This window comes from Cebus imitator, unplaced genomic scaffold, assembly GCF_001604975.1.
Source record: "Cebus imitator isolate Cc_AM_T3 unplaced genomic scaffold, Cebus_imitator-1.0 Scaffold191, whole genome shotgun sequence".
NCBI lineage: Eukaryota > Metazoa > Chordata > Mammalia > Primates > Cebidae > Cebus > Cebus imitator.
The window spans coordinates 2,986,215-3,007,074 of record NW_016107506.1 but is presented as its reverse complement, the minus strand read 5'-3'; the positions used below and the strand labels follow the sequence as shown (position 1 = coordinate 3,007,074).

General features: G+C 36.2%; 1 protein-coding gene across 12 annotated transcripts in view; it reads right to left on the bottom strand.

Annotated features, from left to right (window-relative positions):
* UNC80 (unc-80 homolog, NALCN channel complex subunit) overlaps window positions 1-20,860 on the bottom strand; it is a 224,811-nt gene that overhangs the window by 63,738 nt on the left and 140,213 nt on the right. For 10 of the 12 annotated variants that reach the window (XM_037745098.1, XM_017546781.2, XM_017546788.2 and 7 more), the window contains 7 exons: window positions 17,329-17,510; window positions 16,442-16,573; window positions 12,990-13,176; window positions 12,292-12,423; window positions 6,831-6,974; window positions 3,821-3,921; window positions 2,457-2,543 (listed from right to left, as the gene is read on the bottom strand). In XM_037745098.1, coding sequence (XP_037601026.1) covers window positions 2,457-2,543; window positions 3,821-3,921; window positions 6,831-6,974; window positions 12,292-12,423; window positions 12,990-13,176; window positions 16,442-16,573; window positions 17,329-17,510 — 965 coding nt within the window. The remainder of the gene's footprint in view (window positions 1-2,456; window positions 2,544-3,820; window positions 3,922-6,830; window positions 6,975-12,291; window positions 12,424-12,989; window positions 13,177-16,441; window positions 16,574-17,328; window positions 17,511-20,860) is intronic. The other 2 variants (XM_017546782.2, XM_017546787.2) reach the window with 1 other exon arrangement.

Here is a 20,860-nt window from a genome sequence, read left to right as displayed (position 1 = left end):
TTGTAAACATTGAAATAAGAACTGAATGTAATTGGAATATTTGATGAAATAAGTTTCAATTGTCCTATTCAATAATGTGCAAATATTCAGAAAGAAATAATGTAACTTTTTTCTCTTATGGATTTTAGCTATTATTTCTTCACAAATTTTGTAGTCCTGGAAGTCTTTCTGGTTATATTGAAGGAATCAGCATCACAAACCTAATCTGTTTTTGTGGTTCTAAATGCTGGACACCCTAAGGAGGGCCAAGCCTCACCTGTAATAGAAACTTATAAAACACAGGACCAGATAGAAAGTTCTGTGAGTTAAAGTACATTGAACAATCAGAAGAAACAATTTTTTAGATGATTAATAACATAGAACTCAGATTCTTTCTCCCACCTACATGCCTGTCAGTCAGTGCAGCTTGGTAATCTCTGGGATGATGAGCTGGGCCCTTCTCGTGTGCGCTAGAATAATGATTGAAATGGCAGATTTACTCAACATTTTGTTAGTGCATCTCTGTAACACGAGCATTTGGAAATTTATTATTTTAAAACTATCCAGGCATCAAGCTCCTTTTAAAATATTTTCTTGTTGCAGAGCTAAAGAATAAAGGAGCGCAATGGTCTGGGCAAACATTTCTCCTATTCTGTGACCTAGGGAAGGGGCATGTACACGGGCAAGCGAGAGAAACACTGAAGGCATTCTCGCCTCTAGTCCCTATTTGGGCTCTTTCCACACCAGCCTGTATGCAGTGTAAATTTGGCAGGGCACACACTTAAACTGAGGGAGGCCCTGACATTTGGTTTTCTGAGTCCACCTTTGGTTTTTGTGCGGTATAGACAAAACCCAGAAGTAGTAGATGCTTGGCTGGAAAGCTTTCCAGGTAGAATGGCCATAGGCTGTTGTCACTGAGTGGGATGCCGTAGCTGGTGGACTTCTTATGTTAGAGCCTATGGGACTCATGGCAAGAACTCAGGGGGTCTAAAGCACCTGCAGAAGCTGAGGCGAGGTCGAGTCACTTAGCAAATACTGCCAGGAGCAGAAAGGCTTTGAGTGACAGCAGCCATGGGCTTGCGTTTGTGCCTAATCAGGCAACCAGCAGCCAGCCAGACTAAGAACATGGTCTCACAAAGGACCCAGATAAAATGGAAGGGATGAGATTTGGAACAAAGGTCTTTTTCCTCCCTAACTCCACTTAGCTATAGAGACAACAGCAGTGTGAAGGAGGGAGAATTCCTAGAGACTATGCATTTTTATCTAAGAGAGACTGAAAACCACCAAAAAGTACTATTTATGTTTTGGTACCAGTCTGAACTTAAATCTGGATTGGATATTTATTTATATTTTTTCCCTTGCCAACCAGCAAGTAGGCACTCAGGAGGAAGATGACCAAACTAGTCTTAGACAAGAAAAAGGAATTACAAATGTTCTTTGCACATGGGAGTTGTGGTGTGAGTTAAATTTATCACCCTGCTAGGGATGCATATGCATAAGGATAACCATTTCCCTGGCACTAGTAAGGGTGAAAGAAGGAGTACAGCCAGCACAGACATTAATTTGGCTACTTGTATGCCTGGATTACAGGGCAGTTCAAGGAGTAGTCATCAGGTTCTAGTCCCCAAATTGCATATTAATTTGGGGTATAAAAAAAAATGTGAAGAGATTGGTAAGTCTCAGAGCATCAGGAAAGAACTGTCAGGGCAGTTAAAACTGTCATAGGGTCAGGCACAGTGGTTCATGCCTGTAATCCCAGCACTTTGGGAGGCCAAGGTGGGTGGATCACAAGGTCAAGAGATTGAGACCATCCTGGCCCACATGGTGAAACCCCGTCTCTACTAAAAATGCAAAAATTAGTAGTCCAGCTACTTGGGAGGCTGAGTCAGGAAAATTGCTTAAACCTGGGATGCAGAGGTTGCAGTGAGCCGAGATTGTACCACTGCACTCCAACATGGTGACAGAGCGAGACTCCATCTCAAACAACAACAACAACAACACAACAACTGTCACAGACAGTTGCCATGGAAAAATGCATACACAAAAACTTTCCATCTAGGACAATAGTTGCATCTGTGTGTGTGTGTGTGTGTGTGTGTGTGTGTGTGTGTGTGTATGTGTGTGTGTGTGTGTGTGTGTATGTTTAAACATAGAGATAGGAAAAGAGAAAAAATACTAAAATAACACATAAGTTTTCTAAACAGAAAATCAAAATAACAAATGTAAGGAAGTTATTTATTGCTAAAGGAAGACAGAGAGGAAACTGACATTTATATTAGTTGCCCTCCATTTGCCAAAAAGTTTCCCAGGCAGGGGCTTCCCTGCTTGGCAAAAGTATAGGGAAGTGTAGGTGAATTTAGTTGACCAGGATTTGCCTTTTGTCATGTAATTAATGGAAATTTATTGAAAAAAAAATCTCCTAAGACCTTTTCATCATGGTGCTCCTTCGTAATTGGAAATGAAGTTTTATAACTCACCAAATAGTTGAATAGGATGTGAGATGTCTGAGCAGGAAAGTCTCCAATATTCAAGAGAAGTTTGCGCAGCATGTACATTAACTCATCCTGAAAAAAGAACAGAATTTTTAATGTTTCCTTCAGCTGCCATGCTGTAGAAAATAAAATTAACTTCTTGAAAATTTGGGATTGGGGGAGAGATTTTTCTTACTTTTTCCTACATATTGATTTTAGTTATGTTCAACATTTTAATACAGCATATGTGATACTTGTTAAGCAGTATTTAAACCATCTGGAACACCTTTATCCTAGGAGCTAACACATAAAAATCACTGAGCAGTAAAGAACCTTTTTTTTTTTTAATGGACACTGTGTGTGTAGGTAACAGGCAAGTAACAGGAAAGCTGTATGTTTAGTTAACTCTATTGGCCATGGTAGCCTGATATTATGGGAATGTGAGGAGGACCTATGTGGAAAAATCATTAAGCAAACCAGGTTTTTGTGAACATCCTAATTCTGCTTTCTAGGTTTTGAGTCAAAGAGAAAAAGAGGTTATGAGAGGATAGATTGAAATGTCTGTAATTAACTTTACCTTTCAGAAACTAAACTTAACCTTCCAGTGAATATGACTACAGCATAGAAATGAAGAAATAATTTTTAATCATCACTGTATTTTGTCATTGCTAAAAAAAAAATACTTTTTTTTTTTTTTTGAGATAAAGTTTTGCTCTTGTTGCCCAGGCTGGAGTGCAATGGCGTGATCTCAGCTCACTGCAACCTCTGCCTCTCAGGTTCAAGCAATTCTCCTGTCTCAGTCTCCTGAGTAGCTGGTATCACAGGAACCTACCACTATGCCTTGGCTAATTTTTGGTATTTTTAATAGACACAGGCCATGTTGGCCAGGATGGTCTTGAACTCCTGACCTCAGGTGATCCACCTGCCTCAGCCTCCCAAAGTGCTGGGGTTACCAAAAACTAATTTTATTTGGTATGCTCTTCTTACAGGGTGGTCTGACAAATTAGGATTTTGGTTAATAAAAAAATTTAACATGTCCTAATAATCATACCTGCATCAGACTGCCAAGAAATCAGAATTTAATGACTGTACCCAATAGTAAGAACATTATATCTAATTTATTGCAGTACATTAGGATTCTCACTAGCAAAGTAATATACATATATAGAAACATGAATTAATGGGGAAATTAAAAAGAAAAAAGCAAAGTTAAGTACTGCTCATAACTATCATTATTTTAAAAAGTACTTATTGGCTGTGTATCGGAGGATACTGAGTTGCATGCACCGCACTATAAAGGTCTTTGCATGATTTTAACAGTGTTCACATTTGTAGCCACAGAGCTACATTAAAAAGGAAGAGGAATTTACTTGTCTATTGCTGATGGTCAGTTTTTCCAGAAAATGTCGAAGAACTGTTGATGGATCTTCAATTAGACAGTTCCATAAGACTTGTTGAGCCACAGCACTCACTTCAGAAGAGAAAGAAAGTTGAACATTCATCTTAAATGGAGATAAGTCTATGAGATAAAGTATTTGACAATTTACAAGATTTAGTCTCTCCTTTTTGCCTTAAAAAGGCTCTGTGAACTCTTTTTTCTTTTGAAAGGTAGATATTTGTTCTCTTCGTTGTTGTCTCTGAACATTTTCACATGTAAAGAACAGGTTACCAAAAGTGTAGGAGTCATCTTTAGATTTCAGCAATGTTTTTGCAAAGAATATCTTTGTGAATATATGCAGTTGTCTTTGCTGTGGAAATCACCCAATGATAGCAGTAGCAAGCACTTATTAAATTACATTCATATTTTATTATTTATTTTATGGAGAAACTATGAAAGATTATTTGGTGTTTGAAAATATGTTTTGGTTTACAATGCACATGAATTGGAGACTTTTTTTCTGTCCACATGAATGCTTCAAACAGTATCTCCTTCAGCAAGATAAAGTAGATGAGCCAGTAACAATTAGGTTCTCACTTCTAATGAGGAGTCTTAAGAATAAAAATTAATCCTAATGAGAAACAAAGTGCTACTTCTTTGAGGAAGGTGGTCAGGCTAAGACGGTCTAGAAGTGCCCAGACTATGAAAGCAGGTGGGTAAAACACTGAATAATCTTTAGTCTGAACGTGTTTCCCAATTCCGCTGATTTTCTAAAGTAGAAATACAGAATTTAGCATAAATTTACTATTTAGCCTCTACTCAAATAAATCATACCAATTTTTAATTCAGAACAAACCATGCAATTGAAATGAAGAGACATATAAATAACATTAACAAAAATATAAATCCAGAGCAGTAGCTTTCATATGTCTCTATAACTAATTAAAATAGGTGTGTTTTTCTCAGGTTGAAATTGATTGCAAAAATATCTTTACATGTGAAATAACCCAGACACAGAAAAATAAATATTGCATGTTTCCACTCATTTGTAGAAGCTAAGTAAGTTGATCTCTCAGAAATTGAGAGTAGTATAGTGCTAACCAGAGCAGAGGAAGGGGAGGTGGGAAGGAGGCATGGGAATGGTTGGTTAATGGATACAAAATTACAACTAGATAGCAGGAATAAGTTCCATTGTTCTTTAGCACTTTAGGGTGACTATAGGTAACAATAATTTATTTTATATTCTAAAATAGCTAGAAGAGAGAATTTTGAGCGTTCCCAACACAAAGAAATATTGTTTGAGGTGAAGGATATGCTAATTACCATGATTTGATCATTATACATTGTATATAGGTATTGAAATATCACTATACCCTGTAAATAAGTACAATTATTATGTGTCAATTAAAACTTTAAAATTTTTCATATTTTTATAGCATAAAAATCCATGCTTCAGGGTTCAAAAAAAAAAAGAAAAAAAAATTTTTCATATTTTTAATTGCTTAAGTAATACAGTTTCATGCTTAAAACATGAAAAATACAAAAAACCACAAATAGAAAAATAAGACTGGAAAGTTTACCTATCACAGAAACAATTGTTAACAGTATGGAGCATGTCCTTTCATATACATGAAATGTATACTTACGTGTTTTGTTTTGTTTTTTTTTATATGGAGTCTCACTCTGTTGCCCAGGCTGAAGTGTAGTGGTGCAATTTCAGCTCACTGCAACCTCTGCCTCCCAGATTCAAGTGATTCTCCTTCCTCAGCCTCCTGAGTAGCTGGGATTACAGGCATGTGTCACTATGCCTGGCTTTTTTTGCATTTTTGTAGAGACAGGGTTTTACCAAGTTGCCTAGGCTGGTCTCTAACTCCTCATCTCCAGTGATACACCTGTCTTGGCCTCCCAAAGTACTGGGATTACAAGCATGAGCCACAGTGCCCGGTCTACTTATATGTATTTTAAAATAGTACCATATATAGAAAATATTCTTTGGTATTCAGTTTTTTACTTAGCAATATATTAACACACTTTATATTCATCTAGAATGCAATTCCAGTGTTCACAGAATGTTATCATATGGAGGTATTATGATTAACTAATTGCTTATTGTTAGGCATTTCAAGTCTTTCTAATTTTTTTTTTATTTTAAATAATGTTCAATGTACAATGTCCTTTATACAGCCCTCATGATTGTCTTGGGAAATTGCTAGAAGCCAAATCTGTATCAAAAACACTTTTAAGGTTTCTGATACATAACATGAAACTCTGTTCTAGAATGCTTGTACAGAGTTTTATATTTCATCAGCAAGGTATAAGGATGCTTTTTTTCACCAGCAATAGATATTTTCATTTAAAATAATCTTTGCCAACTTTGTAGCTGAAATGTAAGATTTAATTACTGTTTTAAACAACAAAGTTGTTTACAGGTATTACTAGCCATTTGATTGCCTGCTTATATCCTTTGCCCATTTTTCTACTGGGGTTTTAAAAATTATTGATGAGTTATAAGAGCTTTTTAAAATGTAACATTAAGAAATTAGCCTTTGTCTGTCACATATGTTACTCATCTTTTCCCTTAGTTTATCATTTCATTTTGCAATTATTCTCTTTAGATAGTTAGTACATCTGGAAAGGTAATCATGTAAGAAAGAGAGTATTAGTGGTGTCAAGCTAAGAGCTAAGATTTCTAAGGTGGCCAAAGTCACTGTTTGATTTCTATGTGGCTAAATAAGTGTTGCTCTGTTCTCTGGTCACAAACAATGCTCCTGAACCTAACTACCTATTTTAAATGAAATTTATTTGCTCATAAAGGTAGTGGGAGAAGGAATTGGAGAGAGTGATAGTGTTAGCACAGTATGTTACAAATCTATAATTATAATATATGCATAAAACAGCTCAACATGTGGTCAGCAGATAATGTGTTTAAGAGCAACCTACTGTCTTCTATCAGATGAATAGCTTAAGAACATCACTGATGATCCAATTGCTCAAAACTGTACCTGCTACTCCATCTTCCCGCACCTCACCATCCTCCATCAGATGAACAATGGGAAGTACTGCTGCACAGATGCATGCTGGGAACACTGCTTGTGGGGGCTGAGGCACATGGTGGTTTGGCGTGTGTTCAGTGGTATGTTCCTCATCTAAAACGGGAGACAAAATCAGGGTGCTTTTCTCAGTAATGTAATTCTTTGTTGTTATTTTTGTTTTGAGATAAGGACTCACTCTGTCACCCAGGCTGGAGTGCAGTGGCATAATCACCAGTCACTGCAGCCTTAACCTCTTGGGCTTAAGAGATCCTCCTGCCTCAGCTTTCAGAGTAGCTGGGACCACATAGGTGTGCCACCACACCTGACTAATTTTTTTATTTTTCTGTAGAGATGAGGCCTCACTATGTTGCCCAGGTTGGTCTTGAACTCCCGGGCTCAAACAATCCTCCCATCTCCACCTCCCAAAGTGCTGGGATTATGGGCATAAGCCACTACATTTGGCCTCAGTAATGTAATTTTAATGAAACATTTCTCAGTCCAAGGCCTACTTATTTAACAGTATAATCCTAGCAATGAGAAAATGCCAAAATTTTTTAAAAAGATGAGGTTACACAAAGTGACTCTTCATTCTATAACAAACAACAAAACCAGCCCACTTTCCAACAACCATTATTCTTCTTGTTTGTTAGAGAAGCAAAGGAAGACATTCTGGGACAGGTGTATCTGTTCACAATATTAAATCAATGAAGATAAAATTCTAAGCAGAGACTAAGACATTTTTCATATATGCAACTTGTGTGCATGTGAGTGTGTGAGAGCTGGTAAGCAGTAATATGGGGTAGAAGCAAACACACATTTAGGATAAGAATAACATAGCCCACTCATATTAATGTTTTCATCCTCGTTGATAAATATAATAATAAATATAACTGCATATAGGAATAAATGAAACAGTTTAGATTTAGTAGGCAATGAAGGTACAAAAGGTATATAACAGCTTATTAATATAAAAATATACATGTCATTTTTCTAAAGTACTAAAGGACTGTGAGTGTTTGATTCTCATATTGCAACTTACATGACTATTTGAGATTTCAGAAGGCCTATGAAGGACTAGAGGGTAAGAGACTTATCCTGTTTTTCTCAGTCCTGACTTCATACTAGATGCATGCGGAACTTTCTATAAAAAAATTCCTCGAAAGACACAAACTATAGGGGTTGCATAGGAAAAATATAGATAATTTGTATAGATTTGTATCAAACAAAGAGATTGATATAGTAACAAAGACTTTCTACAAAGGGAAGCCTAGGCCCAGATGACTTTATTGGACAAATCTACTAAGAAGAAAAATAAAAAAAAAATAACACCAATTCTTCACAAACACTTCTAATAAATAAATGGGAAAGGAACAATTCCCAAATTATTTTATGAAGCCAGTGTTACTCTGATACCAAAACTAGACAATAACATCATAAGAAATAAAATATTGATGCATAAATTCTCAAAAAAATCTTAGCATACAAAACCCAGAACCACATAAAAGGATTAAATACTATAACCAAGTGGGATTTGCTTCAGGAATGCAAGGGTAGTTGAACATATTAAAATCAATCAATGTATAACCCATATTAATAAAACAAAGAAAAAACACATAAGAATTTCAGTAGATGCAGACAAAGCATTTGACAAAACACTGTTTCATGATAAAAGTCATTAAAAAAACTAGGAATTGAAACGAACTTTCTCAATATGATAAAGGGCATTTATTAAAAATCTACAGTTAACATCATACTTAATGGAGACAGGCTAAATGCTTCCCCTCTAAGATCAAGAACAAGACAAAGATGTCTGTTCTCATCACTTCTGTTTAACATTTTACTGAAGGTTTAGTCAGTGCTATTGGGCAATAAAATGAAATAAAAGTCACCTGGATTAGAAAAAAAGAAGTGAAATTATTTGTATTTGCACATGACATAATCTTGTATATGAAAAATTCTAAGAAATTCATAGGCAACTATTAGAACCAATAAACTATTTCATCAAGGTTGCAGGATAAAAAATTAATATACAAAAATCAATTCCATTTCTTGACACCAGCAATGAAAAATCCAAAAATGAAATTAGAAGCAGAATTCAATATCTAATAGCATCAAAAAGAATAAAATACCTAGGAATAAATTCAACAAAAGAAGTGCAAAAGTTGTACACTGAAAACTACATTCCTTGTTGAAATGAATTAAAGACATAAGTGAATGGACATTTCACATTCACAGGTCAGAATACTTAATATGTTCTTCATCGATCTACAGATTCAGTGTCATGAAATTCCTATTATAATATCATCTACCTTTTTTGATGAAACTGAAAAGCTGATCCTAAAAGTTATATAGAAATGCAAGAGACCAAGAATAGACAAAATAATCTTTAAAAAGATAAACAAAGTTGGAGGACTGATACTTTCCAATTTAAAAACATTAAAAAGTTGGAGTAATCAAGATTTAATAGCATTGACAAAGGATTGACACACTGATCTGTAGAAAAGAGTTGAAAGACCATAAATACACTACTACATTTACGTTCAGTTGATTTTTGACAAAGGTGCCAAGAAAATTCAATGGGGAAAAATAGTCTTTTCTATAAATAGTGCTGGGACAGCTAATTAACTGTGTGCAAAATTCTAACTCATAACATAACAAATATTAACTCAAAGTTGATCACACACCTAAATATAAATACTAAAACTCTTAGAAGAAAACACAGGAGTAAATCTTAGCGACTTTGGATCAGACAATTATTTCTTAGATATAACACTAAAAGCACAAATGACAAAAGAACAACACACACATTGGACCTAATTAAAATAAAAAACTTTTGTGCTTCAAAGTTACCTTTAAGAAAGTAAAAATGACACTCGATTCTCGGCCTTTTGGCTAAGATTAAGTGAAGAAAGCAAAAAGACATGATTCGTGGTGCCCCAAAACAATTACAGTAGTAACATCAAAGAAAACTGATCACAGATCACCATAACAAATATAACAGTTTGAAACATTGTGAGAATTACCAAAAAGTGACACAAGAGACACAAATTGAGCAAATACTGTTGGAAAAATGGCACTGACAGACTTGCCCCAGGCAGGGTTGTCACAAACCTTAAATTTGTTCAAAAAATACAGTATCTGAGAAGTGCAATAAAGTGAATTGCAATTAAATGAGGTATGCCTGTATACAGATATATGTGATATTATTTAGCCTGGACAAAGAAGAAAATTCTTTCATTTGCAACAACATGGATGAACCTAGAGAACAAAGTGAAATAAGCCCAACAAAGAAAGACAAATACTGCATTATCTCACATATGGAATTTTAAAAAGTAAAACTCAATAGAAACAGAGTAGAAGGGTAGTTACCAGGGGTCAGGGAGTGGGGAAAATGAGGAGATATTGGTCAAAGGGTACAAACTTGCAGTTTCAAGATGAATTCATTTCAGAGATCTAATGTACAGCATGGTGACTATAGTTAAAAATAACGCATATTTGAAATTTGCTAACAGAGTAGATCTTAAGTATTCTCTCCATGGGGTGGGATGGGGGGAAGGTAACTGTGAGGTGGATTTGTTAATTAGCAGTTTGACTGCGGAAATTATTTCATTTTGTGATATCAAAATATCACATTGTATACCTTGAATAACACAATTTTTACATGTCAATTATACCTCAATAAAGCTGAAAAAAACTAACTAATAAAGCTTAACAGGTTTGCTTTAAGAAAAAAAAAAAAAAAAAAAAAAAGTAAAAAACTACAAAATCAGAGAAAATATTTGCAAATCATGTATCTGATAAGCGACTTATATCCGAATGTATAAATAGTTCTTGTAATATAATGGTTAAAAAACAAATTGCCCAATTTAAAGTGGACAAAAGATTTGAATGAACAATTTTACAAAGAAGATATATGTGTAGTCAATAAGCATATGAGAAGATGCTCCATGTCATTTGTCATTAGGGAAATGAAAACAAAAATCACACTGTTATTTTATACCCACAGGGATGATTAAAATTAAAACAGAATCAAAAACAGGCAATATCAACTGTTGGCAAGAAACTGAAGAAATTGGGGCTCTCATACTTTTTGGTAGGAATGTAAAATGGTACAACCAGTTTGGAAAATAGTTTGATGATTTTTTTTTTTCCACAAAAATTCGTACACATCTGTTTATGGCAGCATAATTCCTAATAGCCCAAAATGGAAACAACTCGAATGTCTGTTTACTGATGAATTGATGAAATGTGTTATATCCACAGAATATTATTCACCAGTAATAAGAATGAAACTCTGATACATGTTACAACATGGATGAACCTTTAAAATATGCTAAGTAAAAGACTCCAGTCACAAAAGGTCACATACTGTATGATTCCATTATATGTACTGTGAAAAGTAGGCAAATCCACGGAAACAGAAAGGAGATTAGTTTGTGCCAGGGGTTGAGGAAAGCAGTGGATGAGGACTAACTTAATAGCTTTGGGGTTCCTTTTAAGGATGATAAAAATATTCTAAAATTAGATAGTGGTAAGGGTTGCACACTATATAATGTACTAAAATCTAGTGTGTTGTATACTTCAAAAGGGTAGATCTTATGGTATATGAATTATATCTCAATAGAGGTGTTATAAAAATGTAGATATACCTTGAACCCCGTACACATATGTTGTGATTAATTAGCATTCAAAGTTCCCCAGAGTTGTAGGGTTGAGAACCACTAGCCTATTTGCTTAATTTCTGTGTGTCTTTTCAATGTCTTCATAAGTAAGTAATGAAATTTGTGTAATTATGAAGCAGTGAGTCCCAGATAGTTGTTCATCATTTTGAAAGGATAATTTTAAAATGTTTGGACCTGACAGGCATTGTCCCTGACCCCCCCACCCCGTCCACATGAAGACTCAGACTTCATTACAGAAATAGCATAAGCTTTGGTCTTCTTTTGATTGTTAAATTATGTTAAATAACTTAAGAATTATTTAAGAACAGCATCTTAAAGCAACCTAGTGACAGACACTGAAATCAGCTGAGGAGGTTTTAAAAACACTGATGGGTCTTACCCTCAGAGATTTTGATTAAGTCTTGGGTGTGGTTGAAACTTTTTTTTTTTTTCGTAAGCTTCCCAGTTGTTTGTAATATATAGCCAGGTGGAAAACCATGAACTGCCTAGAATAATGTATTTTGAACACTCAGCAATATGATTACATGCAATGTAATTTAAATAGGGCCAACTGAAAGATGACAACTGCTGAGGTAAATCAACAACAGTTTTTTTAAAGGATGCCACTCTATTTTTTTTTAATTGTCAAGTCATGAGACAAGTTATTTAATGAAGACAATGTAATCAAATGAGATAATGATATTAACTGGAAAGTGTTTCAAAACAAGTAAGTCAGGAGAAATCAAGAAAATGTATGCAAGAGGACATACCTTCAGCACTGACAGCTGAACGCACTGACCAGACTGACCCGCGGCGGAAGGAATAATTCCTGTGGGAAGTGCTGGAGGTGCACGACGGGCTCACAGACAGTCGGCGGGATGCCAGATTGGTGACTTCTTCTACTAGCAAACAAAATGGGGAATGTGAACTTTGGCTTTATGACAAAACAGTTACCATTTTCACAACTATAGTTGTTATTGTATCACAAATTCATACTGCTCTCAGACCATAAGGCTTAAATAATTTTGAGTGTACTTAGAAAAGGAAAAATAAAAATAAAAAAGTCCTACAGAGGAAAGACAGAAAATTTGCCTCTAAGTTTTTAAAAAGGCAGGCCAGAGAATCATTTGATCCAGAATGATTAATTAATCATTTTTGATACCTACTGACAAACTGCACTTGTGAAATTTGAAAGTAGTTAATGAAAGAGATTGCATTTACTTTAATAAACATTCTGGATTCAGCTGTTCCCCAAATCATTCATTTAATGTAACTAATGTTCTCCTCTGAAAATGGTTAACTTTAAATTTCAGAAAACAACTTTTTATTTCGTTGGTGTCAGGAAGTGAGAGAGAGAGATGGAAGGGGGCATATCACCTCATGTCACATAAAACTGTCAATGTTTATTTCAAACCAGGTTATTTCCCTGAGACCCAGCCCCCAAAGAAGTCCTGTGTACAGAGTGCACCTTCTTCTTCCGGCTCTGAGTTAGGCGTGCATGTGGGCTCATAGCAAGCCTCCTGGGTGATGGGGATGGCGGTAATGAGACTGGCTTCTCGACCAAGACGTTTCTTTTCTTCCTCTTGCTGCAAGTTCTTTAAGATGTGTTCTGCCCTTTGATGGGAGCGGGATACAGCTCGGGCTGAAAAGGATTTCTGTGGAGACATAAAGGCAAGTTCATTTAATAGCAATTCTTCTGCAAGTCACAGGCATAAAGAGTGTTCCAATGAATTACACAAATGCAGTAGTTTGTCCTCAGGAAATGTTACGATGCTCATGATCCAATTTCATGGATAACTGTCTTTCTACCAAATTTCCAAGCTGGTGTATAGTTAAGGTTTTTTTTTTTTTTTTTTTNCCCCACCCCTCTCTGTCTCTCTGTTTTTTGTTTGCTTTTTGTTTTTTGAGATGGAGTCTTACTCCATCACCAGGCTGGAATGCTGTGGCACTATCTCGGCTCACTGCAACATCCCACTCCCTGGTTCAAGAGATTCTCTTGTCTCAGCCTCCCGAGTAGCTGGGATTACAGGCACACTCTATCACACCCAGCTAATTTTTGTATTTTTAGTAGAGATGGGATTTCACCATGTTGGCCAGGATGGTCTCTATCTCCTGACCTCGTGATCTGTCCACCTTGGCCTCCCAAAGCACTGGGATTACAGACGTGAGCCACCGTGCCCAGCCCTCTCTTCCTTTTTTTTTTTTTTTTTTTTCCTCCCATTCAATCAGAATGATTCTTCAAGAACATCTGTAATTTCTGGAAAGAATCTATCTCATTTTAGGATTTGGGGGGATATCAATGATTTGCTTTTTAAATATTAAAACCAAATAAAATTTATACATACTCTATTTCTTTCTAGAATTTTTTGAACTGTTTTTAAAAGAATATTTATTTCAGGCTGGGTGCAGTGGCTTATATCTGTAATCCTAGCACTTTGGAAGGCTGAGGTGGGTGGATCACTTGAGGTGAGGAGTTCGAGACCAGCCTGGCCAATATGGTGAAACCCCATCTCCACTAAAAATACACACATACACACACAAAAATGAGCTGGGCGTGGTAGGAACCACCCGTAATTCTAGCTACTTTGGAGGCTGAGGCATGAGAATTGCTTGAACACAGGAGGCAGAAGTTATAGGGAGCTGAGGTCACACCACTGCACTCCAGCTTGGGCAACAGAGAGACACCTTGTCTTAAAAAAAAAAAAAAAAAAGAAGGACATTTATTTCATAAGGTTAATAAATTTGAAAATCAGAACCATGGAAAGAAGGAAGAAAGAGAGAGCTCTCATATAAACCAGTTAGTTATATGGCTTATTTCATTTCTGTAGTTCAAGTATCTGTCACGCTATAAATACTTAATATTTGTGGAAACAAAGTTATGGAATGAAAATTATGAGAGCTGATAGTGTTACTAAGGTTGAATGTAAAATCTGACTTTGTTTACCAGTAGCCAAGGTATACTGGAAAAATATTAAGAACAACCCATTCCTTCATAGAAGAAGGACAAGGAACAATGAGAAGATTCACTCTGCAAAACAGCTATACTATTCATGTCTTAATCATGATGCTTATGCCCACAGAGTCAGTGGTCTCCGAGCAGGGAAGTGATCACTGGAGATTTTCTCTACCAACTTGAAGTAATGTTTGTGCACAATGGCAATTCCACATTTCTTTGTTGGTTTATAGTCACACAGGGTTCAAGAGACAGGCAGGGGATGTTGATCACTATTCTGAAGGGTTGATCACTATTCTGAAGGGCTGCATTTGTAGACAATCCCTTTGTAGAGAATCTTAACACGTAAGACTAAAGGTTTCCTATGTTGAATGGCAGAGCAGCAAATAAGAGCTTTTTTTTTTTTTTTTTTTTTTTTTTGGCTAGTCAAGTGAAGCAGTGGGAGTGGAAAAGAAGAGCTTTTTTTTTGAGACGGAGTTTCAGTCATGTCACCCAGGCTAGAGTGCAATGGTGCAATCTCAGCTCACTGCAACCTCTGCCTCCTGGGTTTAAGAGATTCTTCTGCCTCAGCCTACCAAGTAGCTAGGATTACATGAACATGCCACCGTGCCCAGCTAATTTTTGTATTTTTAGTACAATTCATTTGCAAAGCCAGGTAGCTAAGCTGGTTTATTGTATTAAGGCATAAGGTAAGAATTGTGGAATGAGAAAGATAACTGGATATAAAATCAGGGACTTGATTTCAAATCCACAGTGAGCTTGGGATACAGACTATGGCTGGCTCAGATGAACCCATCACCTCTTCAGGAGAAAAATCAAAAATCCTTATGTTGATGGTTCAGATGCTGAAATTACTGTACCGATGGGAGAAGAATCCGGTGTGTTTTTCTCTTTGGCAAGGTACCATTAGATATGAAGGTAGAATTAAAATAAAATAGATGTATTGTGATGGGGAAGAGTTTAAAAAAACAGCTCTCCAAAGAAAGCTACGAATGCCTATGAGTTCTACAAGTAACATGCAAAGATGTTCAAACTAATTTTATATATTCAACTAACTTTTTCAAAGAAGTGTGAATAAAATAAACCGTAAGTTGTTTTGGCCATTCAAAGTGGCAATGAAAATAATAACACTAGTTAATAAGAAACTTTCTAATTCTATTCTATAAGGACAAAGTGATATAACTTTTCTGGGGATATTTTGTGAGATGCGTCAAAAACCTTTAATAGTTATTATTTTATATTGCCATAAATTCCATAGGAATTTATGCAAGGAAATAACGCTAAAGGTGTTTTTTTTTCTGTTTTTCCTTTGTTTTCCAAATTTTCTACATTACTCTTGGAATTTAGAAAAGTACTATTAAACAGGTGAAAAAGCCATATTTTGAGGATCAATATTTTCAAAAGGTGCATATTCTTGTTTTTTTTTGTCTATAAATGGATTGTGTTCTAAATTTGACCATTTATGAGTTATATTACATAGAGCAGTAACAACAGCCGAGGTCTCAGAGTGATGTATGTGATGATGATACTTATGATTGACAAAATGAAGAATAAGGTTCAAGCAAGGAAATAGCTGCCAACTCTCTTCTTTTTTTAAATTTTTCAGGGCTAATGTCTTTGATTTGCCTTGTGTATTATTGGTTAAATGAGTATGTTTGTCCAAAGGCAAAAGGGCTATCTTTGGCCAAGAAGTCAATGCCTAATGCTTTTAGTAGCTTTAAACGGTGGCTTCTGCTTTGGTTATAAAACAAGATTTTTTTTTTTTCTTTTTGGAGATCTGCAAATGCTTGCTACTGGATATTATTCCCTCTATTCTATTCACAAGGACAAAGACCTTTTGTGCTGACTTTCTATGTTATTATTACATTTTTATGAGAATGAACAAATTACAGCAAACATTAATTGTTCTCTCTTACATGTACACCATGGAACCTGGAGATATTGGAATGGAAATGTCTGTTACTCACAGACTGGTCTTCATTAATGGGGTCCTGGACACTCCCGCTGCACTGAGGAACCCATGGAGGGTCAAACATTGGGACGGATGGCATTCCAAGCACCGGTGAGGGCAGGGTAAAATTGATACTGGGAGGCGGAATCTGTTAGTTGATACCAGAAAAATGAGGTAAGAGGGAACAGAAGCTAGAATGAGTCTGAAATATAATTATGACACAATCTGTCTCAGGAAGTTTTGGGGATCCAAGTGACTTCTCACAGAATGAGCAAGTATCATAGAAAAGGTCAATGGGGAGTGGGGAGGGAGGGGAGAGGAGGGAGGGATAACATGGGGAGAAATGCCAGACATTGTATGCATGAAAAGTAAAATAAATTAAAAAAAATATATATATATATATATATATATATATATATTTTTGAAACTTAAAAAAAAAAAAAAAAAAAAAGAAAGAAAGAAAAGGTCCGTTTTCCAAGATTTTCTGCTATAGAGCAAACAGGATGAGCCTATCTGGGCCTCAGTTTACTAATCCATTAAATAAAGGCTTTCAATCAGATGACTCTCTATTCGTGTTTATCACCCCATCCTCCAAAGCACACCTGTAAGTTTATACATAGCAAAATGTTTAGAAGAAAATTCCCCAGACTTTCATATGCTTACCTCTGGGGATGCTAGTGAGATTTTGAGGTGTATAGAGACTTGATTTTCTTACTCTGTATTTGTCTATATTTTAATTTTTTTAACAGTAGGAATGCATTCATGTACATTAGGTTTACTTATATAGTCAGAGAGAAAAAAAGAACATCTTTGGCTGTATATTGTGGCTTTGAGTTTCAAGGATTTAAACAAACTTTGGGTTGGGTTTGCTAATGTAACTCGTCTGTGAGAACTATTCCTCACCTTAAAAATCTGCTGTGCTCCTTCCTCCATTCGGGGCCAGACTTGATAGCGAAACCTCCAAAGCGTGTGGAACTTGAGGACAGCGTTTAGCCTCTGCACAGTCTCCGGGTGGTGGAACTCTGACATCAGCATGTCGGACACGGCCTCAGGCACCTTCACTGCACACAGCAGGAACATGGCAGCTAGAGACAGTCAACAATTCATCAGCTATCACCAGCTATGCTTTTTTTTTTTTTTTTTGAAAGAGTCTCGCTCTGTTGCCCAGGCTGGAGTGCAGTGGCATGATCTCGGCTCACTGCAACTTCCACCTCCTGGGTTCAAGCGATTCTCCTGCCTCAGCCTCCTGAGTAGCTGGGATTACAGGTGCCTGCCACCACTCCCGGCTAATTTTTTGTATTTTTAGTAGAGATGGGGTTTCACTATGTTGACCAGGCTGGTCTTGATCTCCTGACCTCGTGATCTGCCCACCTCGGCCTCTAAAACTGCTGGGATTGCTGGAGTGAGCCACCGCCCCCGGCCCAGCTATGCTTTTAAAATGTTGCTTAGTTCCTGGGGTTGGGGAGAAGTGGAAACTGCTCCTATCTTCTGAAAATGACTCCTGAGCTATATGAAGCTAGGCTACCAGTACTGGCAAATCAAACCTTCTTTGTACCACCCACAGACTTCCAATAGCTGGTACGAGGGCAGCAACAACATGACATTTCAGTAGAATCACTCATTCCAAGCGGTTTCCTTTGACTCACAGTGAAAAACAAATGCCAGAGGAAGCAAATGAAATAAGAAAAGTACGTCCTGCAATATGTTTTTTAGGAAATAGCTAGACTCATCTCATAGTAACCCAAGGACAACAAATAAACTTATCCTTTAAAAACTGCCTCAGTTACATTGGCTACATTTTTTAAATTCCACATCATAGACTCTATTAGAAACACATATCCTTCCCAGAGATAGAAGAGATTGAGAAGCCAAAAGGGATTTAATGAATCATAATACCATGAAAAGTTTTTTGTGAAAAGCCAAATATCAATAAGTGAAAGGCCAGGTTCCATGATAAGTTATAAAGCTAATGAATAACAAGCTTTATAAATAAACTTTATAACACAGATAGAGAAGCTAGTGGCAGTTATAAAAACATACTCTACGTGAATATGTCATGAATCTCTCATGTACTCTTTCCCAGAGCCTAACAATGTGCTTAAGGCAGCTGTGCCAGAATAAATGGGGTTAAGTCCTGGTAGCTCTGATACTTCTCTGCCATGAGATCTTGGGTAAGCCTCTTAACTTCTCTTAGCCTCCACTTTTCTTTATTGGTAAACTCCCAATAAGAACAATAATGATAATACTAACATCTGCTTCCAAAGTTGTTGTTAGAATAAAATAAAAGGATATATGAGAAGGTGCTTTGTGAAGTGAAAATACAACACATTTCTAAAGCGTGTCGTATTTTAAAAATAGAGGCAATTTAGTTCTAATGGTAAGGGCATCTATCTGTGCATTCAGAAAATCTGGGTTTCCTTACCCTTTGAGCTGTATGAACTTAGATTTGTCCTTTCAATTCTCTGACTAAAGTCTGCTCATCTATAGAATGGTTTATCAATAAGATAACGCATATGATCTAGTTCTATAACAAATGCTAGTTATTGCAATCATTATCTTTTGTCAATACTTTTTTTAGCCTATTAGGTGCTCAAATCTCTGCCCTTTCTACTTTATTTGCCTTTCTTCAAAATGTACTCTATGCTGCCTCAATTTCTAAACACTAGGCTCATTTTTTAAGTCACTGCAGAATTCTATCTTAATCTCTACTGAAAAAGCTCTCACTAATCCTCAGATCCAGTGGTATTTTCATAGCACTTGTTTCAGTTTTTAATACCTTCACAACAATCTCCTTGAAGAACTATTTTCCTTTGCTTCCACAGTTTGAGATGTCTACCTTTCTGATCACTTTTTCTAGCTGGGCTTCTTTCTCTGGTCCTCTAGAGGTGGAGAAGACCATTGGCTCAGTGGTCATTTCTCATCTCTTTCTTCTCTATTAATCCTCTCTACTGATCATCTTTATTGAAATAATGAGAGTAGAGCCCATCTACTCTAATTATTTCAGCTGCCATTTGTATCAACTTGTTCCCCAAGTTTACCTTTGGCCTTCCTCTTTAGCTTCAGTGTCATGTCACCAACCAACTCTTTCATCTAAAAATCACTATTCTTTTTGAAAACTTTTTAAAAATTTACTTTACAAATATGTACATACTATTTGTACACATGGGGTACATGTAGCATTTTCTTACATGCATAGAATGTAATGATCAAGTCAAAATATTTAAAATATCCACCCCCTCGAGTATTTATTATTTCTATGTGTTGGAAACATTTCAAGTCCTTCTTCTAGCTATTTTGAAATATACAATACCTTGTTGTTAACTATAGTCACACTAACATGCTTTGGAACACTAGGACTTCTATCTAGCTATATGTTTGTACCCATTAACCAACTTCTCTTCATCCTTCCTCTACACCAAAACACTATTTTTAAAACCAAACCATTCCACATGTTGCTGCAGTATCAAACTTAGTAACAATTCAAATTCTGTATACAACATTGTTCTTTGGCTCAGAAGCCACGACTGTTTTTTCACAATTCAGTGGAAGGTCCACAGTCATAAGCCTGTCATTCAAAGTCTATTACAAGCTGAGTCCCACTCACCTTTCTAATATTATGGCCCTGTGACCCCTCTACAAAAGCCATGCTAGTCTTCACTCTCCTCAGGCTTTTCAAAAAACCCAGTGCACCCACTGTGTTTTCTGCTTCTCTCACTTCTAGGTGTTCTTTAAAGCCCAGTCTACCTGTTTATGTTTTCCATGGAAGTTTCCATAACTATCCCATGTTTAGGGAGTGTGCCATTCCCTGAACTTCCACAGCTCTCTCTGAGAAGCAAAAACCTAAATTTTAATGTGAACAAAGATGTTTTACCAAGATATTCATTATAATACGGCATAAAAGAGCAAAAGGTGGATTCCACCTAAATTTACATCAATAGGTCTTGGCTAAATAAATTATGATATGTCCATTCATTCAGTGGAATATTTTGTAGCCACCAAAAAGAGAGAGGTAAAACTAAAAAGAGAGAGGTAAAACTATAAACTGATATTTAAAAACAGTCTCCCAGATATAAATGAAAAAAATGTAGATTTATAGCATGTCCCATTTGTGTGAAGAAGAAAACATACAATATATAACTTACACACACACACACACACACACACACACACACGTGTGTGTGTGTGTGTTTATTTTACCCTAGAAGGATTCCTAAGAAACTTAAAAAGTTTCCTCTGGGGAAGGAAATGGTGGGGTAAGTGGGGTAGGGGAGGGGTGTGGGGAAGAGCGTGGGTCATAGGAAAAAAGGCAATACTTTTAACTTCATACAATTTCGTATTACTTGAACACGTGCATTTTGCAATTAAAATAACTACAGACAAATAAAGGGATCTGCACAAAAAGTGGAAAAAATGAAGAATATATATTTTGCCTCTA